This window comes from Rhinatrema bivittatum, chromosome 16, assembly GCF_901001135.1.
Source record: "Rhinatrema bivittatum chromosome 16, aRhiBiv1.1, whole genome shotgun sequence".
Classification (NCBI taxonomy): Eukaryota; Metazoa; Chordata; class Amphibia; order Gymnophiona; family Rhinatrematidae; genus Rhinatrema; species Rhinatrema bivittatum.
This window is the reverse complement of record NC_042630.1, coordinates 24,000,886-24,026,097: the sequence shown is the minus strand read 5'-3', so window position 1 is coordinate 24,026,097 and position 25,212 is coordinate 24,000,886. Positions and strand designations below refer to the sequence as shown.

The window sequence follows — 25,212 nt, the reverse complement described above, 5'->3', positions numbered from 1 at the left end:
TGCACAGAAATAAAAGTGACAAATACAAATTATGATATATATATATATATGTAGGTGTCTTTTTATTGTTTTGTTTGTTACCTTTTATTCTTGAACCTTAAATGGTGACTGCTGAGTAGCCTTAGTAGCTTCCCCATACTTTTTTAAGGCCTGTTGAGTTGTAAATATATTTTTTAAAAAATGCAGTGTATAGGTGTCACCCTGGGCTGTGGATAAGATTTGTGTTCTTTCAGTAGATAGATACTCAACAGTGCAAATACATTTCTGTTTGCAAACGTTAAAATAAACATTAATTGAATTTATTGACTTACAACCTGCCTTTCTAATAAAATTGCTATTACACAGGTAGAATAAGGTAATTATATCCATCAAAGGTGGTCTCTACTCACAAGAGCTTGCGGGAGAATAACAGGTACAAGTAGAGCGGGATTGATTTTTGGGGTCTCATGAGTTTCTGATACAAGATGGCCGTGTTTAGATATTTTCTGGGTATTAGCCTTTATTTGGATTCCAGTTGTTGCAGTCTCGGTCGCCCCCGTACCGCCGAAGGGGAAGGTGTATTTATTTCTGGCGGTACTGCCGGCGATTAATGTGTAAAACATCGCCCGCGGTGCTACCGGGCCCTAACGTTTTTTTTAAAACTCCGCCCAGACCCCTCCCCTTTCCCTCATTTAAATTTTAAAGTCATGACACGATCCTGTTAGATTGTGATGCCTCTGGGGACAGAGAAATAAGTACAGCACCTGAATGTAACCCACTTTTGTTTTTTTACTTTAATTTTTCATAATGTAGAATAACAAGTAGGTTTATTGCTTGACAGAAAAAAGTTTCACAACCGGAACTAAGACGAATATCATTTAAAATACCAGGCAAGCCTCCTGTGAGTCCTAGCGCTGTCTTTAACTACAGCATTTCTAAGTTCCTGAAACAGAGTTCATTATGTTCAATTGAAACAGTTTGTATCGCAGCCAATTGACCTTTAAGCAGTTCTACAGATGAAGAAACATCTTCCAGTCTCTTAGAGTTTTTTGTAAAGAGATCTTCCAGAGTAATAGTGGCAGGGTTCGCCAAGCTGGGCTTATGGGCAGAGGCGTTGCAAGGTACTTCAAAGATCTGGGGCACGGGCCCATAGGTATTTCCTTTCCTCCCCCACCCCCATACTCCCAGGGTTGGCTACTTTTCCACAGACCAGAACGGGACCCTTGGGGAGGGAGGAAGCTCATTTGCATAACTTTGTCACCAGTACGCCCGAAACCTCCCCTCTCTGGCTCCTCTGTTTCTTCTAGCCTGGCATTCTCAGGACAATGGCACTGAACAATCTAACAATGCATCATCAGGGCCATCAACACGAGAATGACTGAGCATAATCTGCAGATATGCATGCATGCCATTAATTGTATGCGCACGTGTATTATGTGTGCATTGCTCATTTTCCCCAATGTTATGGAAATACTATGAGTGCACCAGTTAACCATACCTTTCACTGATCTCTTCTTAAGGTGCTCCATACAGCTGGTTGAGGGAGCCAGACACAGCACATAACCACTTACATACAGCATTTAGGTTACAGTATTGTAGACATTTAAAAATTATGCTGTCTTTAATTTGATGCTGAAAACTAATTAACAATAAATCCTCTGAAAAAAACTGAATTACAAAATATTACCCCTCTTACTCAAAACAGTGCTGCCAGCACTCAAACAGTAACATCCCTACCTATGAAAAAGCAATACTGCAAATATTACACTCTGATATTCCTCCTATTATGAAAATAGAATAAGCTAAACTATAGATCCCTATGTAGAAACTACATACTAGCAAAATACCTTATCTCAGTCATGTGTGCAGAAAATAGACAAATCTCACCAAACACAGAATAAAGAGACCATAAAATATAAACAGAAACATGCAAACAAAAACTGAACTGAAAACCGCAGCAAGCCAGACTGTATGCAGTGAAACAATGGGGGAAAAAAAAGGAAACATCACCATACCATATAAAACATCATACTATAAAATCAAGAAATATAAAACATCATGATAGTAAAACCATACTCATAAAATGAATACATATTTAAAAAAGCTGATGAAAAGAACATCCAATAACCCAATCACCAATAATAAAAAAAAATAAAAATGCAGGGTGCCTCTTATGCCTGGAGCTGGTTCTTCCTATGGGGCATTGCACTCTGATGAGGGCCCCCAATAGCTCAAGGTATTCCAGGAAGAGCGTGGGGAATGGATGGTAAGCCTCTCTTCTCACCAATAAAATATTTCTGAAAAAGATATAAAAAAAATATTTTTTATTTCTGTTTTTTGTATTTTCCACTCTTACAATGTAAACCGGTATGATATTGTACACTAATGCCAGTATATAAAAGTCCTAAATAAATAAATTTCAGAATCCCACCACTCTCTATATCTGGGAACTTTTGATTTCCAGTCATCCTAAGATTGTTGTGGATTAATGGGTGGAGCTGGGGGATGAGGATGCACACAACTTTCCCCTCACTCACATACACACTCGTCTACTCACAGATGCACACATTTTCTCTCTTACACACTCAAATACATGCGTGCTCTCTCTCTCTCTCCTTCTTATGATCTCATATTCTTGCTGTCATATACACACACATACATGCACAAACAGATGCTCCCTCTACCCAGAACATAGAGACAGGAGCAACATCCTCCGTGGGCATGCACAGTGTCTTTCTCACAAACACATTCTCTCGCTCTCTCATAGGCATTCTCACGCAAAAGCTTTTTCTCACACACACAAGCTGTCTCACATGCTCGTGCTCTTCCACCAATATTGACTGGGTAAATGTATCATTGGGACATGCTAGAGCAGTGGTTCTCAACCCTGTCCTGGGGACCACCCCAGCCAGTCAGGTTTTCAGGATATCCACAATGAATATGCATGAGAGAAAATTTGCATACACTGCCTCCATAACATGCAAATTTTCTCTCATGCATATTCATTGTGGATATCCTGAAAACCCGACTGGCTGGGGGGTCCCCAGGACAGGGTTGAGAACCACTGCGCTAGAGAGATAGTTCCTGGATGGAATAAATGATAGCTTTATGGAGCAATTGGTTCAGGAACAGATGAGAGAGGGAGCAATTTTAGATCTAATTCTCAGTGGAGCACAGGACTTGGTGAGAGAGGTAACTGGTGGAGCCGCTTGGCAATAGTGATCATAATATGATCAAATTTGATTTAATGACTGGAAGAGGAACAGTGTGCAAATCCAAGGCTTTCGTGCTAAACTTTCAAAAGGGAAACTTTGATAAAATGAGAAAAATTGTTAGAAAAAAAATGAAAGGAGCAGCTACAAAAGTAAAAAATGTCCAAGAGGCGTGGTCATTGCTAAAAAAATACCATTCTAGAAGCACAGTCTAGATGTATTCCACACATTAAAAAAGGTGGAAAGAAGGCAAAATGATTACCGGCATGGTTAAAAGGGGAGGTGAAAGAAACTATTTCCCTGTATGTACCAGGATCAGTCCAGGACACCTGGGTTGTGACTCCGCACCACTAGATGGAGACAGAGCAAAACTTGTCGGACTGAGCCATATATGACCCTGTTTCAGTCACAGCCCCTCAGTCTTACTCTGTCTCCAGTAGATGGTGCAGGTGCGGTCACAGCTCCTGCCTGCCCTGATTCTGGTAGTCATTCAGGGTTGGTTGTTTTTTTGCTAGTTTTTAGTATTGTAGGCAAGCCTAGTTTAAGGTGGCTGTCAAATTGGGGTTTTTGTTTTTGATTGGTAAGTGAAGTCCCGTCCGCCCTGCCTCCCAGGGGAGTTGTGAGGTTCTGAGGGGACCACCCCCCCCTGGTCGAGGCCGCTGCTAGGGTCGAGGACCCGGCTTTTCTAGTAGCAGCGTCAGGGGTGACACCGGGGAGCCCGGTTCACTCACCCCTGCTGGAATAGGGCTCCAGGACCGTGGTCAGCGACAAGCGTTTGTTAAAAAAAAAAAAAGTTTCTTCCCTGTACGTACCAGGATCAGTCCAGGACACCTGGGTTGTGACTCCGCACCAGTAGATGGAGACAGACTAAAACTTGTGGGCGGAGCCATATAAGCCCCTGTGCCAGTCACAGCCCCTCAGTCTTACTCTGTCTCCAGTAGATGGTGCAGGTCTAGTCACAGCCCTGCCTGACCTGATTCTGGTGTTGGTGTTAGTCAGGTTTGAATTTTTGGGCTAGGTTTTTTGTTAGGGGGAGCAGTTTGCCTAGGGAAGTCGGTGCAAGGTCGTTGGTCAGCGTCGCAAGCTCAATGGTCCATCAACCACCTCGAGACCAGAGCGGTCTGTCTGGCTCTCCAAGCCTTCATACCCTTGGTGCGGGGACAGGCGGTCCGAGTACTGTCAGACAACGCAACCACCGTGGCCTACATCAGTCGTCAAGGAGGGACGAGAAGTCCACTGGTGGCGGAAGAGGTGAGAATTTTGATGGCCTGGTCGGAACAACATCTCAGCAGCATAGCAGCGTCTCACATTGCCGGGGTCGACAACGTGCAGGTGGATTTCTCAGCAGGCATCGTCTAGATCCTGGAGAGTGGGAACTGGCGGACGAGGCGTTTCTTCTCCTCTGCAGGACGTGGGGAGTTCCCCACTTGGATCCGATGGCCACGTGGCACAACGCGAAGGCTCCGCGTTTTTTACAGTCGGCGTCGAGAGCGGGGAGCAGAGGGCGTCGATGCGCTGGTGCTCCCTTGGCCGACGGATGTGCTGCTGTACGTGTTTCCCCCGTGGCCACTGATCGGCAAGATCCTGCGGCGTGTAGAATTGCACCCATCCAACGTGATCATGGTGGCACCGGAGTGGCCACGCCGTCCATGGTTCGCAGACCTCATTCAGTTGTCAGCGGAGGCTCCCCTTCGTCTCCACGGCTTCGCGGGGCTGCTTCATCAGGGCCCCGTCTGTTTGGAGGATGTGGATCACTTTTGTCTCGCGGCATGCTTTTTGAGAGGAATCGGTTAAAGAGCAAAGTTTACTCGGACGCGGTTATTGCTACGCTGCTGAGGTCCCGGAAGCAGTCTCCTTCCCTGGCTTATGTCAGGGTCTGGGTAGTTTTTGAGGATTGGTGTATGAAGCGAGGTTTGGATCCCACCGCCGCTGCGGTCTCTGATATTCTGGCTTTCCTCCAGGTGGGACTGGCCAGAGGCTTGGCGTGCAGTTCCCTACGGGTCCAAGTGGTGGCACTTGGTTGTTTGCGGGGGAAGGTCGGGGGGATCCCCTCTGGCTCTTCACCCGGATATAGCCCGTTTTCCTGAAGGGGGCTAAGCATCTCCGTCCTCCCTTGCGTCCTTCCTGTCCGGCTTGGAATCTTAATTGGGTTCTTTCTGCCTTATGTTCGGCACCGTTTGAGCCTTTTTGCAGCGCTCTACTGTCTAGGATCTCACGTTGAAGACCGTGTTTCTGGTGGCGATTTCTTCAGCACGCCGTATCTCGGAATTGCAGGCGTGGTCATGTAGGGAGCCTTCCTTGCGACTCTCCGCCACAGGCGTTTCCTTGCGCACGGTCCCTTCTTTCTTCCGAAGGTCGTCTCGGCTTTTCATTTGAATCAATCCGTTGAACTTCCTGCTTTCGCGGTCGGGGAGTCGTCGGATCCGAAGACGAGAGACTTACGAAAGCTGGATGTGAGGAGGTCCCTCCTTCGCTATCTGGAGGTCACTAATCCTTTTCGGATAACGGATCATCTGTTTGTCCTCCTTTCTGGTCCCAAGAAAGGGGCTGCAGCGTCTCGCACGACGATCGCCCGTTGGCTCTAAGAGGCCATAGGCTCAGCGTACTTTGTACGGGGAAAGACTCCGCCGGTGGGTCTTCGGGCTCATTCGACAAGGTCTCACGCTGCGTTCTGGGCGGAGTCTTCTCAGGTGTCGCCCCAAGAGATTGTAGGGCGGCTACCTGGCAGTCGTTGCATACCTTCGTCAGACATTACCGTCTGGATGTTCAGGCCGCTGAGGTCGGAGGGTTTGGAGAGAGGGTACTCCGAGCAGGACTCTCTGCTTCCCACCCTCGGTAAGTTGGCTCTGGTACATCCCAGGTGTCCTGGACTGATCCTGGTACGTACAGGGAAAGGAAAATTAGTTTCTTACCTGATAATTTTCGTTCCTGTAGTACCAAGGATCAGTCCAGGATCCCGCCCGCTGACGGAGAGTCCGCTCATCGTTGTTTCCTTGCGCTCACCGCTTGTTCGCTCTCCCGGTTGGGGAGTCCGGTTCCCGCAGGGGTTGGAATTGTTTCCGATTAAATGGCAAGTTTTGTTAGTTAGCTATGGTTGCCCTTTGGGTTTCTACTTTGACATTACGTATGACTGAGGGGCTGTGACTGGCACAGGGGCTTATATGGCTCCGCCCACAAGTTTTAGTCTGTCTCCATCTACTGGTGCGGAGTCACAACCCAGGTGTCCTGGACTGATCCTTGGTACTACAGGAACGAAAATTATCAGGTAAGAAACTAATTTTCCTTTATTTTTGTTGTTTGCCGGCTCTCTGTTGCTTCGCGTCGCCGCTCCGTTTTGCTCCGGGGGGGGGGCGCCGCCGGCAGGAGGGAAGTCGCAGGGCTTACTTTTGTTGTTTTTTATTTATTTTGGTCGCGTCGTTCCTCATGATCGCCAGCATGCCACGTGGGTCGTCCTGTCAGGCCTGCAGCTTGGCGCGCGCGCGCCTTTCCCGGGAGGGCCTCTGTGCGGCCTACATCCCGGGCGGAGAGGGGTCGTCCGGGGCACCTCGGGGGACTCGGCCCAGGACCGATCCAACAGAAAAAAATAGGATAAAGCATAAACGTTGGCAAGTTAAATGTAAGACATTGATAAGACAGGCTAAGAGAGAATTTGAAAAGAAGTTGTCTGTAGAGGCAAAAACTCACAGTAAAAACTTTTTAAAATGTATCCGAAGCAGAAAGCCCGTGAGGGAGTCAGTTGGACCGTTAGATGATCGAGGGGTTAAAGGGGCACTTAGAGAAGATAAGGCCATCGCGGAAAGATTAAATGATTTCTTTGCTTCGGTGTTTACTGAAGAGGATGTTGGGGAGGTACCCGTAATGGAGAAGGTTTTCATGGGTAATGATTCAGATGGACTGAATCAAATCACGGTGAACCTAGAAGATGTGGTAGACCTGATTGACAAACTGAAGAGTAGTAAATCACCTAGACCGGATGGTATACACCCCAGAGTTCTGAAGGAACTAAAAAATGTATGAATTCTTAACCACAGCTCGAATTGCTGTGTCATTTGGAGTACATCACATGATGTGGTTCAGGGCCAGTAGTATTAGAGAAGACATCCATGAAAAGTTGTCCGACTTTCCATGTCTGGGCAACAATCACTTCAGAGGAAAGTTGTGAGAAACCATAGATTAGATCACAGAACAAAATGTGGTGGTACTATCACTGTCCACATCGGCTAATCCGCACCCTTCCCACAGATGGCTTATCTTAGACATCTGAAATCTCAATCAATATCTCCACCGGGAAAAGTTCAAAATGACTTCTGTGAGCACAATCCTTCCATTCATTCCACAGCATGATTGGATATACTCTTTGGACCTTAAAGATGCTTATAAATGCATCCCAATACACCCTTCTTATTGATGTTTCCTATGTTTCAAAGTAGGCACATGTAACTACCAATACAAAGTTCTTCTGTTTGGACTTTTGGCTGGCCCCTTAGTCTTCATGAGATGCCTTGCAGTGGTAGTTCCTCATGCTGTCAGGCGATTTGAGTATTCCTGTATCTGGATGACTGGCTTGTAGTAGCCTCATCAAGAGAGACCCTCCAGTTTCATCTTCAGTCAGCAATATCCCCTTAGATTCCCGGTAAACTTAGAAAAATCGATTTTGGAACCCATTTTATAAATTCGGTTCATTGGGGGGGCATTATAGATACCATGTAAGTGTGAACATTCCTGCCTTCAGCAGAGGCACCAAGGAAAATTGCTAAGACATTGCTGAAGTCAACATCTTTAACAGCTTGCCGCATTTTATCACTCTTGGGACATCTAACGGTGGCTATTCATGTAGTTCTGTTAATACAGTTGCATATGTGGTGCTTGCAATGGGGATTGAGAACTCCGTGGAACCAGCTCCTTCAACCGCTTCACACAAGAATCACTTTTACGCTCGAAACGAGGGAAGAAATACATTGGTGGTTACAACCAACAATACTTCAAGAAGTTGCTCCACTACCAAGTCATACTAATCCAGATGCGTCCACAGTGGGCTGGGGAGCCCACACAGGCCACTACAAGATGCAAGGAGTATAGACTATTCTGGAATGATGACTACAAATCCATTTACAGGAGCTCAGATTGATGCACAGTGCCCTGCACACATTCACTCACATCCTCAGAGGAAAGGGCATAATGATCCAAAGAGACAATCAGGTACCAATGTTTTATGACAACAAATAGGAACTGGATCATGGACACCGTGCCAAGAAGTCCTGCACAAATGGCAGTGGGCAATACAGAACAATGTAATCACCACAAAAAATACGTGGACAGGAGCGCAAAACACACACAGGTTAAAGCCAAAGAGAAAGGTGTGTTGTGAAGATGAAAGGGTCTGCAGATATTGTAAAATAGGTGTACACATTTTTATTGAAGGAAAAAATACACAAATCCAGGTAACTGAAAGTGTAACACTAATGAAAATTAAAGTACGGCTCTGTCTCCCGACAAAACGCTGCACCAGGAGGAACAAAAGGGAGCATCTCTAGAAGAAATCAAATAGAGTTAACCGTTTCACCCAACATGGATTGTTAGAGTAAAACAGTTACATATGTAAACCACGGAGTAGGAGGCAAGGATACACAGTTGACATTTAGATTGGATGTTAAATTGGATGTGGGAAATAATGATATAAATAAGAACCAATCCAGCAGGTGTGCTGCGACCAAGGTAGAAAAGGTCCAAAGATAAGTTTCAAACAATCCATTAAGTAGCAGAGGAACATTTTAATTTCAAGTGGTCAAATGTTTATTGAAGCAAACACATCCGCAAGAACCAATACGGATTGTCAAAAATACATTTAGTTCAGGAGGTAGGCGGAGCTGTATGCAAATGAGAATCAGAAGAGGAAAAGAGAGACTCCCTTTTGCTCCTTCCAGTGCAGCTTTTTGGCGCCACTCGCATGCACAGTAGAGCTTTGAGCCCTGCTAGCTTGGAGAAATGGTTGCATTCAGTGCTGCTTGATGGCATCGCCCGCAGATCATGATACATTCATTCTGCTGTATATGGAGAAAACTGCTTATGGTAAAGCAAACTTCCTTTTCCCAAGTCTTGTCATTGCCCTTTCCAGTTGTTGGTCCTCCCCTGATTTCATCTCATACCATCCTACCTAGCTGTCCATCTCCCTGCACTTATCCTTCCCTGTCCATCTGCTCCCTGTTTCTCCTCCCACTTCCCAGTCCGCCTGTCTTGCCTTCTCCACTGGATCACCGACGACGCAAGCAGGCGCAGCCCCTCCCCCACACCGGCACAAGGGTGCGTGTCCTCGCTGCCTCAGCAGGTGCTTATTCTCGCTCAGCCAGTGCATGCTTTACCTCTCTAAAGCAGAAGCATGTTTCAGATCAGGGAGGAGGGAGGGAGGTCTCCTGCAGGGACAGGGAACGTGCATGCTCACCCCGGCCCTGCATTATGGGTTTTCTACCTGTGGTGCACTGCTGCGTTTCTCTTCCCTCTGCTTCCATCGCCCACAGGCCATTCCAAGGCTGCTATGGGTGATTTGGCGTGAGGGCAACACGAGAAGTTTGAAGTGCAGCCTGTGTAGTTTGGTTACTTGGTAGCGCTTGAGTTGTAATGGGTATATATATATATATATATATATATATATATATATTGTGATTGTATCTATGTGTGTGGGGGGGGTGGTGTTGCCTCTTGCTCTCTTGTTAAACTTGGTCTTTCCCTTCTGTCATCACAGACAGCTATGGAGCTACGCTATCTTCCCCCGAGCCCCTGCAGCGTGGTAGCTTTGCTGACCCTCCTTTGGAATGGACCCGCTGCTGAAGCCTTCATTTACGCAGTAAGTTGCGACTGCTTGTTTACCTTAGTAACTAGCGTGCCTCGGTTCCTAGCCAGGTAACGAGTTGTATAACTATAATTTGCCTTGCATGAGAAAATGAACCTGCTAATCCACGAGCAGGTGTGCATCCAGAGGTGACCTGCTCAGGCTTTGCCATGCCCATCTAGGAGCCCCCCACAGTTTTTAATTCCTGCCCTGAGCCCAAACAGTTGCCAGAGCTGCATTGTGTCCTACCTCCAGGTCCCTTGCCCTCGCCCTTTCCTCGTGCCTTCAGTCTAGGTTGTGTACAGGCACAGGCACATAAAGCATGGTTTGTGGCTCATTTCCACCCGTTCGTTGATTGATCAGCTCCACGTCTTCTGGGATCCAGTAAGCATGTTCCCTTTCAATGCAAAGGGAATGGTGCAAGAGCAGTCAAGATGGCTGCTGCTGATTGACAGTTTTACCCGGAGGAAAGGGGCTTGCCAGATTCAGCACGGTCCCTCGTCTCGGCAGATTTCTGCTCAGCCTTTCCTGAGAAGTCTTTGGCTTTCCTCTCACCTCTGTCCCTCCGGTGTGGAATTAGTTGTTTTGTGTGCATCCCTGGGCTCATCTAATTCAGAAGCATTTATTGACTCCATAGTGTTGGCCAGTTTCGGTTTGCATGGTCTCTGTGAGGTTTGTTTTCAATTTTTGGATGCATTTTCTTGTAAAACTTGTGCAGGGATTTAGTAGCTTGCCGTGCTCCTTTTTTCTTGGCTCAGCATTTAGATTCTCTGGCCTGAATGTTCTTCTTCCTACCGCTGTGTCTGTGAGCTTTTGAGTCACTTGCTGGGAAGTGGTCTGCAAAGTTCTGGATGTCTGCTGACACGAGTAGCATTCACTTTTCACCTCTTACCTCTTGGCAGTATTCCCTTCACAACTCCAGCATGGTTTTTGACGACCTGCCAGCTGCCTTTGGAGCTTTGCTGCCCAAGGATGGGCTAAAGGTAAAATACAATACTGCGGCTTTATTTATCCGAAAGCAAGGGGGGGGGAGTGGAGGGTGTCAGCGGATGCCTTTCCCCATGTCACAGTGAAACCGGAAGAGTGAGAGCTGCTTTCCCTCTCGTATGGGAGCGAGGGAGTCTCCTTCCCTCGCTCGTGTGAGAGAGCTTGGGTATGTGTGGAGGATGGGAGAAACGGAGCGTCACATGGTGGGCTCCTGCGGTGACATTGCTGCTTCTCTCCACAGGGCTGCCTCGTGGAGGCGAGTCCCCAGAATGCCTGCATCCCCATCGAAGGTCCCCCGCCGGCGTCGGGCAATGAGTCTTTCTTTGCCCTCATCCGGCGGAACGAATGCAACTTTGATGTGAAGGTCAGTGAGTGCTCACGCTCTGGGCCCTTGTCTAGCATTTAAAAAGCCAGCCGTGGCCGATTGTCTCAGCAGTACGGCTGCATGCTGCCATGCAGAGGTCTTGTTTTGATTCCTGGGTCAGGTCATCCATGCTCCAGGCTGACCGGTGCTTGGGGATGCTGCAGAAGTTGTGCTCGCAGCCCGAGTGGAGGGAGCCCAAGTCATAGAGCAACAGTGATACCTAGTGGCCGGGTTTAGGGCCTATGACTACAGGGCTCTGGAAGGAGTCCTAGTGCGTGGCCCCTAACCGAGGACTGTCACTGCAGCATCTGAACTAGGGTAAAGCTGGGGGCAGGTGAAAAATAGGGAGCAATGTCCAGCTGCTAGCGCACAGAAAGCTCGCTGGAGCAGATCGCAGCCTTGGTTGTAATTTTAATCTGGGAGCCCAAAGCAGCAGCTGCAGTAACAGATGCCAATTTTTGTCTGCCCGTGTGTGTTTAGGTGCTTCACGCGCAGCAAGCGGGTTACCAAGCTGTCATCGTGCACAATGTGAACTCCGAGAACCTGCTGAGAATGACGTGGAACAATGGTGAGCCCGAGAGAAGCGATGCAGGCTGGAATCGGAGGTTTGGTGGGGGAGGGACGCCATGCCAGAGGAGAGCTGCTGTCTCCTCAGAGTGGAGTGGGAGGTGGCATTAACCCCTGCCGTTTCCTTAGGGTGCAATACTAAAAGAGGGAATTGAGGATGTTCGTATGTGTATGCAGAAGGTTCGTGTGTGCATGCAGAAGGTTGAGGTGCTAAAGGAGAGCCGATGTCTTCTCGGCCAGTGGGCTGGTGCTAAAGGAGAGCTGTCATATCATCAGCTTAGAATTGAGTGTGGAGTACTAAAGGAGCAATTCCATTTCCTTGGACTCTACTTGGTTTGGTGGGGGAGGAGGAGTGCCAGAGGACAGCAGCCATCTCCTTGGGTTGGCATTGGAGAGGTCTAGAACGGGTAGATGTGAATCAGTTATTTACTCTTTCAGATAATAGAAAGACTAGGGGGCACTCCATGAAGTTAGCATGGGGCACATTTAAAACTAATCGGAGAAAGTTCTTTTTTACTTGATGCACAATTAAACTCTGGAATTTGTTGCCAGAGGATGTGGTTAGTGCAATTAGTATAGCGGTGTTTAAAAAAAGATTGGATAAGTTCTTGGAGGAGAAGTCCATTACCTGCTATTAAGTTCACTTAGAGAATAGCCACTGCCATTAACAATGGTTACATGGAATAGACTTAGTTTTTGGGTACTTGCCAGGTTCTTATGGCCTGGATTGGCCTCTGTTGGAAACAGGATGCTGGGCTTGATGGACCCTTGGTCTGACCCAGCATGGCATGTTCTTATGTGGGGTATGCGCATTGCTAAGGGAGAGCCGCTGCCTTCTCGGGCTAGACTTGGAAAGGCGGTGGCTGTGCAGTGCTAAAGAAAAGCTTCCATCACTTCTAACGGCAATTGGAGGGGGTAGGGAATGACACATTGAGGTTAATATTCAAAGCCGTTGTGTGCACAGAAGCAAGCTTTTCCATATTTCTCCCATTGACTGCATATATTTTGTGTCCACAATTATTTATGCATGCGAAACTGACCCCTCAAAAAGGGTGCTGGAGGTATTCTGGGGCAATGCTTAACTTTACCCAGTGAGTACGCACACTCAACGCTATCTGGATAAAGTTGAGCTCGCAAGTATGGTTGGGGGGGAAAAATAACAGTCCTAACTTTCTCTGAGGACAAGCAAGGATGGCAGTCCTCACATGTGGGTGACCTCATCTGATGGAGCCAGACACGGAAGAATGATGTCAGTTATGCTGCTGTACCATATGTCCACGCAGACTCCCTTCAGTCTCTCTCTTTCTCCGCAGAACCCGTCAGTCATGGTTCTTGCCTCTTTTCCTGAAGTTTCTTCAGATGTTTTTCATGCATTTTTTTTACTTCAGCGCAGGCTTGTCCGTCGTAGTTTCCCTAAATAAGATTTTTTTTTTTTTTGTATTCTTCTTTCACTACGTTCCCCTCTGTGGAAGCGGGGTCTTCAATACTCGCCAGCCATTCACCGACCGCCACCATTGAGATCAGTTTTGTACGCCTTTTTTATTTCATTCCGTCCTGTCTTAGTGGGTTCCAGCAGCGGCCTCGATGCAGCATGACCATGTCTTGTCGCGGAGCCCTATGATAGATAGATCCTCTGCTTGGAGGCATCACGTGACGTCTGTGAGTGCCAAAAGTGCAGAAATGACCCTTAAAGGATGATCATCCCAAATGGAACTCAATGATAGACTTTCCAGGCATCAGCATTGAAGGATCCCAGAGTTGTACCGATGGCAGGAGAGTGGGAACAGAACAAATTCCAAATACCATTTTCAGATTCAATTATAAATAAATCATGAGAATAATATTTCTCTTATTAACCCTAAGCTGAATGCCAGAGTTCCAAATTTTAATTAGAACAATTCTTAACGTCAAAAGAAAAACATTGATTTAGCAAAGTGCACTTAAAAAGATTTATAAAGCAGTGCAGTGCTTGGCTTTAACTTTCAGTTTCTCAGTACTAAAGGCACATTCAGCCTTGAGTTTCCTCCAAGCAAAGTGTGTAAACCACATAGATTCCAGCTTCTTATCTCTGAGCTGCTAGCGCACCTGAGCAACCTCTCAAAGCTACTCCTAGAACATCCGTAATTCTGTGTCTATCTGCAGCTAAGCAAACTTCTAAAACCAATGCTTTATTCACCTGTTTGGACAGGGCAGTTATGCAGCGAAACAATTAACCCCTATGGTGTAATTCTGATCAACTCTTTATTCATATTGCTCCAACTGTATACTACCATATGCAGTACCAATGGACACTGTAACAAAACTGCATTCACTTGTTTCTAATCAAGGAATTTGTGTGCTTAAATACACATCCTCAGTACAAGGAATCTCAATGGATAGATAGTGGCTACAAGTGATTAAAAGATTTAACTGATAATCTAATGATATAGCTTCATTAGTGTTTTGTTTTGGGTTTTTTTTAACTTTATTTTTGGTGTTTCACAATTAACAAGTCGAAACAAAACATCCAGAATTTGGATATGACAAGAATAATGTACAATATGTTAGAAAAAACAAATATTAACAATATTATCCTATAAGACCACACTTGGGGACCTATATAGTGATTGAATTTTTCTCACAGGACAAGCAGGATGGTAGTCCTCACATATGGGTGACATCACAGGATGGCGCCCAATCACGGAACACTTTTGTCAAAGTTTCTAGAACTTTGACTGGCCCCTACTGGGCATGCCCAGCATGGTACCAACCCTGCAGCCAGCAGGGGTCCCCCTTCTTTTTTCTGCGCAGCAGTAGCCACGCGGTTAAGGAGCTCCAAAGAGATTCCTGACAGGAATTTTCCTCACGGAATTACTACAACTTTTCTTACCCCACAGGGGTCCCTCCTTCAAATTTTTCAAGCCGCGGTACTCCGGTAAGTTTTCTACCCATTTTTGTGCGATTCCCGTCGAGTTTGGCCCTCGCGGCCTACTGGCCGTCGACTGTACCGCGGCTCAAATTTTTCATGGCCATGGCGTCGGGGTTCCATCGGTGTTCGGACTGCAGTCGCACCATGTCCATAACAGACCCTCATAAGGTCTGTGTAATGTGTCTCGGATGTGAGCACGATGTCCTGACCTGCACCAAATGTGCCCTAATGACACCAAAAGGTCGCAAGGCCAGAATGGAGAAGATGGAACTTCTCTTCTGTGCTCAAACCCAGATGCCGTCTATTGCATCGACGTCGTCAGAACCGGCACTGTCAACTTCGCGCCAGTATCGACCACCGATCGGTGACCGTCCGGCATCGATGACTTCTCGGCCTTCAACCACCTCTACTCCCCCTCAGGACCGAGGGAATCGTAGAGAGAAACATCGCCACCGACATCTGAAGTCTCCGAGAAGAACTGGACCGGCTGGTTCAGGAGACCATCAACAAGGCGATGCATGGACTCCAAGTTCCTCCGGCACCGGTACTGATCGTGGAACCAACCACTGACCCGATTCTGGCAGCGTTGGCACCGCTGCTCTCGAGGATGGAAGCGCTCATTGCCACTTTTCCGCCGATGGATCCTGGGTCACCGATGGCTCCGGTGCCCTCTCTGCTTACCTTGTCATCGGGAGGAGAAACACTGTTCCGCATCCCTCCAAAGGGAGTCCTACCGATGCCTCGTCCCTCGGCGCCACCGATCCATCCATCGATGCCGATGCGTCCGGCGCCACCGATCCATTCATCGATTCCTTCGGAGCCTAGACCAGGACCTTCAGGGATTCCACCGTCCCGTCCCCTCGGGCTCCTAGAGGGGCAGGTACTGATCCCTACGATACCTGGACTGATGATTCTTCGCCAGACACCGATGACCTGTCTTCACCACCTTCTCCTGCTGAAAGCAGACAGCGTTCTCCTCCAGAGGACCTTTCCTTCATAAATTTTGTGAAGGAGATGTCTGAATTGGTTCCCTTCCAATTACAGACCAAACAAGATGACGGGCATCAAATGATGGAGCTGTTGCAATTCCTGGATGCTCCCAAGGAAATAACCTCTATCCCTATTCACCAAGTTCTTCTGGATCTCCTCAAAAGGAACTGGGAACACCCTGGCTCTGTTGCTCCAGTCAACAGGAAGGCTGACACCACTTATTTGGTACAGTCAGCCCCAGGTTTTTAAAAACCTCAATTGGATCACCAATCTGTGGTTGTAGAATCTGCCCAAAAGAGGGCAAAGAGATCAAAACCCCACACTTCCTTTCCCCCAGGCAAGGAGCAAAAATTTCTAGATGCCATTGGTCGTCGGGTCTTCCAGGGCTCAGTGCTCATCTCCCGAATCGCCTCTTATCAGCTCTATATGACCCAATACAACAGGGTCTTATTTAAGCAGATACAAGACTTGACAGACTCCCTGCCTCAGCAATTTCATGATCAGCTCCAAACCCTAGTAAACAAGGGTTTTGAGGCGGGCAAGCATGAGATAAGATCATCTTACGACATCTTTGACACTGCTACCAGGGTATCTGCAGCTGCTATCTCGGCAAGAAGATGGGTGTGGTTCAAGTCTTCGGACCTTTGCCCTGAAGTGCAAGACAGATTATCCAACCTGCCCTATGTAGGAGACAATCTGTTCGGCGAACAGATTCAACGAATGGTGGTGGAACTCAAGGACCATCATGAGCCCCTGAGACAGCTCTCTCTGATGCCTTCTGAGTACTCAAAACAGCCTTTCCGAAAAGACACTAAGAAGTCCTTCTTCCGTCCGAAGAAATCCTACCCGCCACCGGCTAGAACTCACTCTACGAGACCATTTCAAAAAACCCAGTCTCATCAGATACAAAAACAAAAGCCGCAAGCAGCTTCTCAGCCGGGCCCTGCTTCCGGTTTTTGACTCCTGCATAGAGAGCAGCAGCCAGCTTCCACTGCCTCACATACCAGTGGGAGGTCGATTGTGCCATTTCAACAACAGGTGGCACTCAATCACCTCAGACCAGTGGGTCCTAGCGATAATCGCTCAAGGTTATCATCTCAACTTTCTCTCCATCCCACCGGACTCACCACCTCTACCGACGTGGAGAACATCCGATCACTCCATTCTTCTGGAACAGGAGGTCTCCCTCCTTTTCCAGTCCAAGGCAATAGAACCAGTACCCTACTCTCAGCACGGCCTAGGGTTCTATTCCCGGCACTTCCTAATCCCCAAAAAATCGGGAGGTGTTCATCCAATTCTGGATCTACGTGCCCTCAACAAGTACCTCCATCGAGAAAAGTTCAAATTGGTAACCTTAGGTTCTCTTCTTCCTCTTCTACAAAGAGGAGACTGGCTCTGCTCTCTAGACCTCCAGGACGCATGCACTCATATTGCGATAACTCCATCTCATCGCAAATACCTGAGATTTCTGGTAGGCCCCAAGCACTATCAGTACTGAGTGCTTCCATTCAGCCTCGCGTCTGCACCACGAGTCTTCACAAAAATGTCTCGTAGTAGTTGCAGCCTTCCTCAGGACTCAAGGTGTTCACTTCTACCCCTTTCTAGACGATTGCTTGATCAGGGCTCCCACTCAGCAAACTGCTCTGTCATCCCTACAATCTTACCTTACACACTCTGATTTTGCTAGGATTTCTCGCCAACTACGACAAATCCTACTTAGTCCCATCTCAAACCTTATCATTCATAGGGGCAGACTTGGACACCTTGCAGGCAAAAGCTTTTCTACCTCGACAACGAGCTCTCACTCTCATCTCTCTCGCACACCAGCTGCAGTCTCAGCGCTACACAACTGCACGCCGCTTTCTCATCCTACTGGGACAAATGGCATCCTCAGTTCAGGTCACCCCAATGGCCCGCCTAGCCATGAGAGTCATGCAGTGGACTCTAAGGTCACAATGGATTCAATGCATTCAGCCCCTGTCGACCATTGTCCACGTCACCGACTCACTCCTTCAGTCTCTTGCCTGGTGGAAAATTCAGATCAATCTCCTCCAAGGCTTGCCCTTCCAGCCTACAGACCCTCAAATAACTCTCACCACCGATGCTTCCAACCTTGGCTGGGGAGCCCATGTGGCCAATCTGCACACACAAGGAATTTGGTCTCCAGAGGAAGCCAAACACCAAATCAATTTCCTGGAGCTTCGAGCAATCAGATATGCTCTCAGAGTATTTCAGGATCGCCTCTCCAACCAAGTCACCCTGATTCAGATGGACAACCAGGTGGCCATGTGGTACATCAACAAATAGGGAGGCACGGGCTCCTACCTCCTGTGTCAGGAAGCTGCGCAGATATGGGCGGAGGCCCTCTCCCACTCGATGTACCTCAGGGCCACCTACTTGCCGGGAGTGGACAATTGTTGGCAGACAAACTAAGTCGCACCTTTCAACCACATGAGTGGTCTCTCAACCCCTCAATAGCGAACTCGATCTTCCAACAATGGGGTTACCCTCAAATAGACCTCTTTGCGTCACCTCAAAACCGCAAAGTAGACAACTTCTGCTCTCTCACTCGCAGCCAACACTCTCAGCCAAGAGATACGTTCTCCCTCTCATGGGCAACCAGTCTCCTATATGCATTCCCTTCACTTCCACTTCTCTCGAAGACTCTCGTGAAGTTACGTCAGAACAAGGGAACCATGATCCTGATAGCACCTCACTGGCCATGCCAAGTTTGGTTTCCAATACTTCAGGATCTCTCCATTCGCAGGCACATTCCCTTGGGAAAGGACCCGCTTCTGATTATGCAAAACGACGGGTGCATGCGCCACCCCAATCTTCAAGCCTTGTCCCTGACGGCATGGATGTTGAAAGGTTAATCCTTCAGCCACTTAACTTTTCTGAATCAGTTTCCCGTGTCCTGATTGCTTCACGGAAGCCTTCCATGAGAAAATCCTACCTTTACAAATGGAACAGGTTTAAGTCATGGTGCTCTTCTCAATCCCTTGACCCCTTTACCCATCCAATCACGAAGTTTCTGGACTATCTCTGGCACCTGTCGGAGTCAGGTCTAAAAGCTTCCTCCATCAGAATGCATGTTAGTGCGGTGGCCGCCTTCCATAAAGGTGTCGGGGATGTTCCCATGTCAGTACAACCCTTGTAACATGTTTTCTGAAGGGCTTGCTTCATCTCAAGCCTCCACTGCATCCTCCGGCCCCTTCTTGGGACCTCAACCTGGTTTTGGTCGGCTCATGAAACCACCATTCGAGCCTCTCCAATCCTGTGAGCTTCGCTATCTCACATGGAAAGTGATTTTCCTTTTGGCAATCACTTCGGCTCACAGAGATAGTGAGTTACAGGCCCTAGTTACCTATCTGCCTTACACTAAACTTCTGCAGGACCAGGCGGTACTCCGCACTCACCCTAAGTTCTTGCCTAAGGTAGTATCGGAATTTCATCTCAATCAATCCATTATACTACCTACCTTTTTTCCCAGACCCCATTCCAATCTAGGAGAACAGGCTCTGCATACCCTTGACTGTAAACGGGCTCTAGCGTTCTACCTAGACCGTACAGCTGCCCACAGGAAGAGCACTCAATTGTTTGTCTCTTTCCATTCCATCAAATTGGGGCAGCCTGTGGGTAAGCAGACTCTCTCCTCCTGGTTAGCAGACTGCATATCCTTTTGCTATCAGCAAGCAGGCATTCCGCTTCAAGACCGTGTTAAAGCACACTCTGTGAGGGCCATGGCGACTTCAGTATCGCACCTACGATCAGTGCTGCTTCCTGACATTTGCAAGGCTGCTACCTGGAGTTCTCTCCACCCCTTTACAGCCCACTATTGCTTGCACAAGGCCGGAAGACAAGATTCCATCTTTGGCCAATCTGTCCTGCATCACCTATTCACAACTTGACGTACCAACACCCTTCCGCCTGCCCGGTAGGGTTCAGGATGCCCTCAGCCAAATTTCACCCCAGTCCTAGTGCCTTGCACACCTGGGTACATTTGGTGTATACTCAGACATTCTCAGCTCGGTACTCACCCATATGTGAAGACTACCATCCTGCTTGTCCTGTGAGAAAGCAAATGTTGCTTACCTGTAACAGGTGTTCTCACAGGACAGCAGGATGTTAGTCTTCACGAAACCCGCCCACCGCCCCACGGTGTTGGGTTCGTTACGTTTCTTATTTTATTTTTCGGCACTTCCTGTAGCTTTTTAAACAAGACTGAAGGGGGACCCCTGCTGGCTGCAGGGTTGGTGCCGTGCTGGGCATGCCCAGTAGGGGCCAGTCAAAGTTCTAGAAACTTCGACAAAAGTGTTCAGTGATTGGGCTCCATCCTGTGATGTCACCCATATGTGAGGACTAACATCCTGCTGTCCTGTGAGAACACCTGTAACAGGTAAGCAATATTTGCTATACAAGGAAAAGCACCAAAAAAACAATAGTATACCTCGCCATCATAGTTGTAGCATTACAACATCAAGGAAGAACAGGAGATGGTCTTTTGTGATTTTTCAACATGTTGGCTTCCTCTTCCTCCTTTGGCTTTCCAGATCAATTAAACCAGATTCTCCTGCAGCTGTAGCACCATAAGCCTTCACTCATGCTATGCTTGGGTTTTCCCATTTTAATTCCTTCCCATCCAGCCACTGTGATGACCGTCTTTTTGGAAGCCAGTACACGTGACCCCATCCATAAGTGTCGCTATTGTATCCCCAGCTCCTGCCGACCAAATTAGTAGGAGCCATGTTTGAGTGGCCCATATAGCTCCATGGCAAGGGCAACAAGCTGAGCCACTCCCAGTTTTATCCTATTACATGGAGTTTTGATTTCCCTCCTTAGTCCTAAGAAAAGCAAGCCTACATCTCCATGTATGCAGTGGGATGAGCCAGGACGGACTCGGCCTGTCCCCCTGGACATGGAGCTCTAGGCCCACCCTGAACATAACCCATGCTGTTTGACAAACCACTAGGTATTGCCTTAAGAGCAGAACTTGCCTCAGTCCTTGTCATCCTTCATCTGCCCTCTCTGACCCTGCCAAACCAAGGCGTTAGGACATGACTCTAAATCTCCTTGGCATCCCTGGGCTCGCTCTCCAGACTTGCATCTACTTTGTGTAAAAGCCAGGGGAACAAATGTAGTAGACAGAAGCAGGTTTGACCCCCCCCCCCACCCCAGTTTTATCTGTGCATGATCCAGAAGCTGTCCATGGCAGTGCTACCAGCTTTGATCGTAAGCATGGCTCCTCTCCCTTAGCGGCCCGGAGAGAAATCTCCAAACCTGTGAGGGGAGCAAGCATAACCCTCTCCTGCTTTCTCTCTCTCTCCCTGCAGAAACAGTGAAGAAGCAGATCCAGATCCCAGCCGTCTTTGTGGGTGAGAGCACAGCCGAGTATCTGGTCAATATCTTCAGCTACTACAAAGGGTGCGTAAAATGCAAGGGGGTGATGGAGGAAGGGACCCCACAGCAGACACATGGCCCCGGTCACCTTAGCCAGATGTTTGGTTTTAGTATGATTAACACTTATTTCAAGTCTGAAGCCACTATGCTAGCAATAAATAGTTTATCTGGGATAATTCAATTCTCAGCTAAAACAGATTAGGCCTGGCAGCATGGCTGGGCACACTGGATGGATCTATGTTTAAAAAAAAAAAAGCCTCCAAGAGATAGGGAAAAATTGTCTCTAAGTTAGACGCACCAGATGAATAATATGAAATTATCTGAAAAAATGTATAACTTTAATTTTAACAGGTGACAGCAAACTAGATGCAGTGTACACAAAGAACTCTGCCAGTCTTCTCAATCACCCACCCAATTTTTGTAACTTTATCTGTAAGTAAAATATTCTTAAAATTGTACCAAACATGTAAAGTCTCCAAACTCCAGCAGATCCAGTCCATGATGACCCAAAATCCCAACATTAGCTAGTGTTTCATCCTGGAACTGCTTCAGGGGACAGAGACCAATTTTATCATGTGTCCACACTTATCTGTTGATGTTCAGTATTGGACCATTTATCAGTTTCAGAGAATCATGCAGACACCGTCCATCTTGGCCTTCAGCTGCTTGAAAACCACTGAAATTTACGAAGACGCCCCTTAAGGATGACCTCCTACAACCATGTGTCATGCAGTATGCACTTTGTCAGATCTGAATGTAGGAACACAAAAATTCAAATAAACGCGAGCTTAATCCACTGCTGCAAAACTCTGTTGTCATTAAAAGTTTCACCAATAAATCTATAATTAAAATATCAAAAACCAAAATAAAATGTGATATGTCCTTTCTTGACAATATAGCATATTCCTGTTATTGAACACCAAATCTCAGACAAATTCTTCAAAGGCTCCCCCCTCTGGCCATGTCACAAATAACTTGAAAGGTTTTGCTCCATATTTAATCCAAAAGGAGTTGAAGTGCCCAAATGGTGTTTCCACTTATGCTCTCTTTGTAATAAAAGATGTGGTAGATCCCTCCCCCCAATGCCAATCCACTTCAGCGTTCTCAATCGCACAGAATGGTAGCATGCCAAGAGCGTGCAAATTCCGAGCAATGAGTCTCTGCTTTTTAATAGAGCTGCGATGCTGTATAACACCTGTGTTGATTGATCGCAGTGTCTTTTCTACACAAAGCTTATCGCAGCGATATCGGATAATATAGATTACCCCTGTTGATTTACATTCAGCCTGAAAATATAACTTAATCATGAGGCGCAAAGCAGGCAGAGGGATTGATTTGAATCGGTACACAAGGGATACGTCGCAAACTGAACAAGATCCGCAGGAATGCTAAAAAAAACCGTGAGATGTAACACTATGTCCAGTACAAAATAACCCCAAAGTACAAGAATAATGCAAAATACCACAAAAAAAGATCTCACTTCAAAGATTCCAGATGTGTAGTAAAGATCTCATATATACCCAAAAAAATGTGTGAATGACCATCATATTTTTTTAGCACTAATACAAGCACATGGGGAACAACTTTGTGTGCCCTCTTTGTGCTAATAATGTTAATCCATATTTTTCTGTTGTTCTTTCACTTATTTTTTTTCTAAAGATTTTTTTCGTATTGCATATAAAACATGAAAGCATGCACTTTATCTGTGTGTTTTTATATATGTATTTTTTTTTCAACACTGGGAAACATCTCTGGAATAACGTTCCAAAGATGTCAGTCAGGAGAATGACCTTGATTAACCCGACATTGCAATGTTTCGGAAGGGTAGTGCCTTCCTTCCTCAGGGAAAAGTTGAAGGCACACTATGGTGCAAAATGGTATAGCCCGGTTTTTCTGTGAAAATAAAGAAATGAAGAGAGACACGGCAAATGCACAACAGCAATTATAGATGAGCGCACATCGTATGAAAATGTGACTATTTAAAAAGACTGATATAATTGAACTAAAGTGAAATATAATCAGACTCAACGTGAAGGAGAAATCACTGCAAAACGGAGCGGCAACAATGAATGATGATTAAAATTATTAGCCCAGAGCGGGCCATTCAATCGTCCCTTAGCACCAAGAGGGCGCACACAGTTGTTCTCCATGTGCTTGTACTAGTGCTAAAAATAGGATGGTCATTCACACACTTTTTTGGGTATATATGAGATCTTTACTATACATCTGTAATCTCTCTGAAGTGGGATCTTTTTTGTGAAACTATGTCCCAGACCATCCCAACTGCTGGAAAAATCTGATTTTGATCAACAGAACTCTTCAATTTGTGCCGCGAGTGTAAGTGATCCTCGGAAGATCTTGAAAAACTGAATGTAGTTGCAGGACATGCCAATGGCGATAATGCCTGAATTTTGAGGAGTAAAAGGCAAAATACATGTTGACCTGAAGTCTGGATCAAAGAATTCATCTGGTGATGACCTTCCATACAAACAACTGCAAGTTCAACCTTTTTTAGCAGCAGACAGGTGGGTTTCGCACCTGCCTTTTAGATCACGAGGCTCCAGCCGGCAATACATTTCAGCGACAATGTTTGACATGTCATCGCTCAGACCAGCACATTCACAGTCCCATCAAAATCATTGGTTTAAATCTGTCTTGTATTCAGATAAGCGTGTTAGCTAAAGGACTCTCTTTCGTCCCTACATCTAAATTTGATGCATTTGCTGCTGAGATAATTGTTGGTTCTTATAACTTAACCATTTGTTTTTGCCAGGCATCCATGCTACACTATAGATAGGACGATCATGAGTAATCTCTCAACATGATGCCCTCCTGGATTGGACTATCTGGTCACTAAAACATTCCATGACCTTGTGCTCCAGGATGTCCACTACTTTAATAATCTTACTAGAAATAAATGGACAGCAGCACATGTGTTACAATCTTCCACAAATCTTGTCATAAAACCAGCTGCCAAACGGGAAACCTTGTGGTGATGGATCAATTTAAATATGAGTTCCCTGTACGTACCAGGATCAGTCCAGACTGCTGGGTTATGCCTCCCTTTCAGCAGATGGAGTCAGAGAAAAGCTGAAAAGCACCCACCATATAACCTGGTGTGCCACCTGCGATCCCTCAGTATTTCTCTGACTCCAGCAGATTGAGAGGCATAACCTGCGGTCCTGGTTCTGTCTAAATTTCCTGGGATTTGTTCCCGACAGGTTTGATTTATCACTATCAAGCAACCTTTGACTAAATCAATTTAAAGTTTAGTTCCTATAAAAATAAATACAATTTAACAGTGAAGAAGCAGCTAACTACTGGCAGGCAAGGCAGGGCATTGCCCTACAGCTATTTTCCCAGAGACTTAATTCACTGACCCGGTGAGCTGAGGGGGAAAACTTACCGGGGGCGAGGGGCCTTCGCGGCACTCAAATTCGGTACAGGGGGCGGCCATACAGGGCTCGCGTGGTCGGCAGTCAGCTGCGAGGCAGAGGCCTGGCTTGCTCCCGATCAGCACGGGAGCGGTGACCCTCTTGCCTCCAGCAGACAGAGACGCGGATTTGTCTGAGGAGGGAGAGGATCTCCCTCTATCCCCGCTGGCCCTCAGCCCTCAATGACCACGCAGCTTGCATGCTGACTCGACTCCTCCTCCGCCTATGCCCCCCGGGGGGGGGGGGCCCTTAAAGCGGCAGTATCCTTTTTCTTCTCAATTTGTATTACTTTTACATAAAGCATACATGGAGGCTGAGACTGATTGGGAATTCCAGTCTCCTACCCAGGCTAAACTTTTTAGGGCTTCCAAGGATCATGGGAGGGCTGAACCTCACACTGCTCGGCCGGATCCGGGGGATGGGCTGTCAGACCCTCTTATTACGGCGGATCCGGAGATTCAGGATCCCTCCACCCAGGCTGGGGGTGATGAGGTAGAAAATGCCACCCTGGTGGAGGGGGATGATCTGCAGGTGCTCCGTTTGTT

The 25,212-nt window shown here is 47.0% G+C and overlaps 1 protein-coding gene across 3 annotated transcripts in view; it reads left to right on the top strand.

Annotated features, from left to right (window-relative positions):
• Window positions 1–25,212, top strand: part of RNF167 (ring finger protein 167) — a 79,206-nt gene that overhangs the window by 15,308 nt on the left and 38,686 nt on the right. For all 3 annotated transcript variants that reach the window (XM_029581890.1, XM_029581888.1, XM_029581889.1), the window contains 5 exons: window positions 9,931–10,032; window positions 10,920–11,000; window positions 11,246–11,368; window positions 11,849–11,936; window positions 21,167–21,257. In XM_029581890.1, the coding sequence (XP_029437750.1) occupies window positions 9,937–10,032; window positions 10,920–11,000; window positions 11,246–11,368; window positions 11,849–11,936; window positions 21,167–21,257 (479 nt within the window). In that variant the 5' untranslated portion in view covers window positions 9,931–9,936. The remainder of the gene's footprint in view (window positions 1–9,930; window positions 10,033–10,919; window positions 11,001–11,245; window positions 11,369–11,848; window positions 11,937–21,166; window positions 21,258–25,212) is intronic.